This window comes from Cynara cardunculus (assembly GCF_001531365.2).
Source record: "Cynara cardunculus var. scolymus isolate 2C chromosome LG 4, CcrdV1, whole genome shotgun sequence".
NCBI classification, from domain to species: Eukaryota; Viridiplantae; Streptophyta; class Magnoliopsida; order Asterales; family Asteraceae; genus Cynara; species Cynara cardunculus.
The window spans coordinates 6732977-6736711 of NC_037531.1; the positions used below are offsets into that span (position 1 = coordinate 6732977).

Genomic DNA, 3735 nt, shown 5'->3' on the forward strand with positions numbered 1-3735 from the left:
CAATAACATCTTCAATTGTAATAAACAATCCATATGCTCTAACCAAACTTTCCCTCATTTATGATGAACAACATCCCCAACCTACAAAAACGTGATTGAAGAACAAGATTATAAGATATTATTAAGTTCCATAATAATCTTGTAAGATAAATGATTAAACTTGACCCCATCAACTCCATATTCCCCAAGTTGTCAAAGAGAAATGAATCATAATGAATAAAAAGGTCCAATGATCAACTACGAAAGTGTTTAACTAGCTAAGGATTACCCTAGGAATAGAATGAAACGGAAAGGAAGAGTTTACATCCATACCTTAAAGGCACCAAGACCCTATCTTCTGTCACAACCCATTACCCAGATATCCTATAGTTTACCAAATCCCCCGTTGCGCTACTGTTTGTTTTTAACATAAAACGCACACTCAACAACCAACCAACCAACCAACCATATTTACACTAGCAAAGCAAAGGAAAGGAACTATAGTTACCTCTGACACAATAAACAACACTCCCCATCTACGTCATCATGTGCCAATTCGTATTCCAGATCGAGTAAAAAAATCCACAATTCCACAACCTTCAATAGTTCAATTATTGAGTCTTGAGTTCTTCACCAAACAAAATAGAAGCCAAATCTAAGTTGGTTGAATCACTTGGTTGATGTCTTGATGATGTGCGCCGAAATCAAGCCATGCATTAGGAAGAACGATAGAGTTCTTAAGAGACTTCAAAATTTAGCGACCGTCAATATCAAATGTGATATGTTTAATGGTTTTAGGCGTCGATTTTGATTGTGTTAGATGTTAGGCTAAGGGATATATTTGGGTCATAGCCCATAAGTTAAAAAAAGTTGAGCTTGCTAATACTAATATATATATTTGGCGGTCGGTTTGGTCCAAACCGCCCAAAAAGTGTTCCAGACCGCAGACCGGACCGTACCGCCCAGTTTTGCTATTTTGCAAACCAAATCGGACCGCCAGACCGCTCAAACTGCCAAAAACGGTCCGGTTTGACTTGGTTCGGCCGGTTTGAGCGATCCGACGTTTTTTTGAACACCCCTAGTTATAAAAATAGTAGTGTGTTATGATTGACATTAGAACCGTATTAAAATGATAATATCCTATTATGTAAGTATGGTTTCTCGTGGATCAACATGGAATGCCCTCAATGGGGGATGTGCTAATGGCATGGCTTCACCAACAGTCCGAGGTTGGACACGAACCTAAAGTCGAGGTCGAGGCAGTGTTCGAACCGCTAGTTCTAGTACAACTCCATCCACACAAGCTAATTTAGCTATAAGCAGGAGTCAAGAAGTTAGGAGAAAGGGAAATCCCCTCACAAAGGAGATGATAGTTGAGCAGATGGCACAAGTCCTCTGGGATACATTGCAAAATATGCTTAAGACAATGTTGGGTGACAGATTTAAGGACAATGAGGATGGAGAGAAGCAAAGTGTTCGACATGAGAACACCATGCTCAACACTCAAGCCACTGAAAAGGTGGAGGCATCCATTAAAGGAAAGGTGGAGTCACCCACCAAAGAGAAAATTGAATTGACAATTAAGAAGAAAAGATGCAGTTTTAAAACATTTAAAGGCACCGGGCCGAAAGAATTTAAGGGGATATAAGGCCCAGTTGGCCTGATGAAGTGGGTAACCAAGATACAGAGTAGATTCAAAATCTGTAGGTGCACAAAAGATCAAAAAGTGACCTATGTGGCTACAACCTTTGTGGACTATGCATTACATCGGTGAGAGTCTGAGTGTGCAATTAGAGGTAATGATGACATTGCTTCCATGACTTGGGAGAACATGAAAAAGATGATGATGGATAAGTACTGGACACAATCGAAGGTGAACAAGCTAGAATCAGAATTTCTGAGGTTAAAGCAAGGTTCGTTGTCGGTTCAAGAATATGTTAACGATTTTTTTTAGAAAGCGAGATTCGCCAGTTACCAGGTGTCTACTGAGGAGAGAAAGATGGGTCGCTTCAAAGACGGCCTGAGAATTGAAATCAAATGGTACGTGGACATGACTAAACCGATCACATTTGTCCAAGCAGTGGAGATGGTGAAGGTGACTGAAGAGAACAACGCTAGGGAGAACAATGATAAACGAGACGCAAAAAGAAGATGGGAAGGATCAAACAAGTTCAATAAGAAATCAAAATGGACTCCAACTCTGGCAAAATCACGAAGCGAGGAATTCACTATTCCTCCATGTAACAAATGCAACAAGAGACATATGGGAGAGTGTAGAGTGGGGAGTCTAACATGCTACAAATGTGATAAACCCGGGCATACCACACGAGAGTTTCCAGAAAGAAAAACTTGTTATAAATGTGGGGCTACGAGACATTTATGACCTGAATGTCCAAAACATCAAAAGGGTGCAACACCCCATATAAAGATAGTGAATAGCGGATTTGGGAAGGGATAAGAAAAGAGGAAGGAACTACCTAAGGGGCATGTCCGAGCTTACAACATAACTTTGGAGGAGGCCTAGGAAACACCTGACGTCGTATCTCGTATGTTCCCTGTCAATAATGTGTATGCATATATATTATTTGATTTAGGTGCAAACGGTAGTTTTGTGTCTACCACCTTCTGCCACTATCTAAATAGGAGTGCCTGTAGGCTAGACAAAATCTACACTATAGAAACAACCGATGGTAGTCAGTGTAAGGTAGACAAAGTATTTGATGAATGCACGATCATTATAGATGGTAAGGATTTCTCTGTTAGGCTTATGCCAATGTGTTGAGGGGGTTTTGACCTGGTCTTGGGGATGGAATGATTGTCCGACAATCATGCACAAATGGTATGCAATAAAAATATGATCAAGATTCAGACTTCGAATGGAGAAACAATTCATGTTTACGATGATCGAAAAAAGTGATGCGTAGGATTAATCAATGTAGTTAAGGCGAGTAGGTGTCTGCGGAAGGGATGTGTGGCTTACTTGGCATACACCATCGACGTCAAGCTCAAAAAGAAGGCAATGCAGGATGTTCCAGTGGTAAAGGTTTACGCAGAAGTATTTCTGAATGAATTGTCGGGAATAGCACCGAAACGTCAAGTAAAGTTCCGAATCGATTTGGTACCAGGTGCGACACCAATCGCAAGGGCGCCTTATTGTTTAGCCCCAACAGAAATGCAAGAGTTGATCAAACAATTACAAGAACTCTTAGATAAAGGGTTTATCAGGCCAAGCTCGTCACCATGGGGAGGGCCGATATTATTCGTCAAAAAAAATGGTACGATGAGGATGTGCATCGATTATCGGGAGTTGAACGAAACCACGATAAAGAACAGATATCCATTGCCAATGATCGATGACCTCTTCGATTAGTTGTAAAGATCCAGCTATTTCTCGAAAATCTATTTAAGATCGGGTTATCACCCGTTGAAGGTTCGAGAAGAGGACGTGTCGAAGACCGCTTTTAGGACTCTTTATGGACATTACGAATTTTTAGTAATGTCATTTGGGTTAACAAACACACCCGCGACATTCATGGACTTAATGGATCGAGTTTATGGACCATATTTGGACCAATTTGTCATAGTCTTTATAGATGACATGTTGATCTATTCGAAAAGCAAGAAGGAGCATGAGCAACACTTAAGGACGATTCTTGAATTACTAGCAAAGGAGCAATTGTACGCCAAGTTCACAAAATGTGAGTTTTGGTTAGATACAATTCCTTGGTCACGTAGTTGATGCGGAAGGGATCAAGG

The 3735-nt window shown here is 40.6% G+C and overlaps 1 protein-coding gene across 1 annotated transcript; it reads left to right on the forward strand.

The window, feature by feature from the left end:
* Positions 1–1360: 1360 nt before the first annotated feature.
* On the forward strand, positions 1361–3349 carry LOC112510811. The gene is made up of 3 exons (XM_025116159.1): positions 1361–1522; positions 1934–2219; positions 2919–3349. The coding sequence occupies exons 1-3, from the start codon at positions 1361–1363 to the stop codon at positions 3347–3349; spliced, it is 879 nt and encodes a 292-aa protein (XP_024971927.1).
* Positions 3350–3735: the final 386 nt, after the last annotated feature.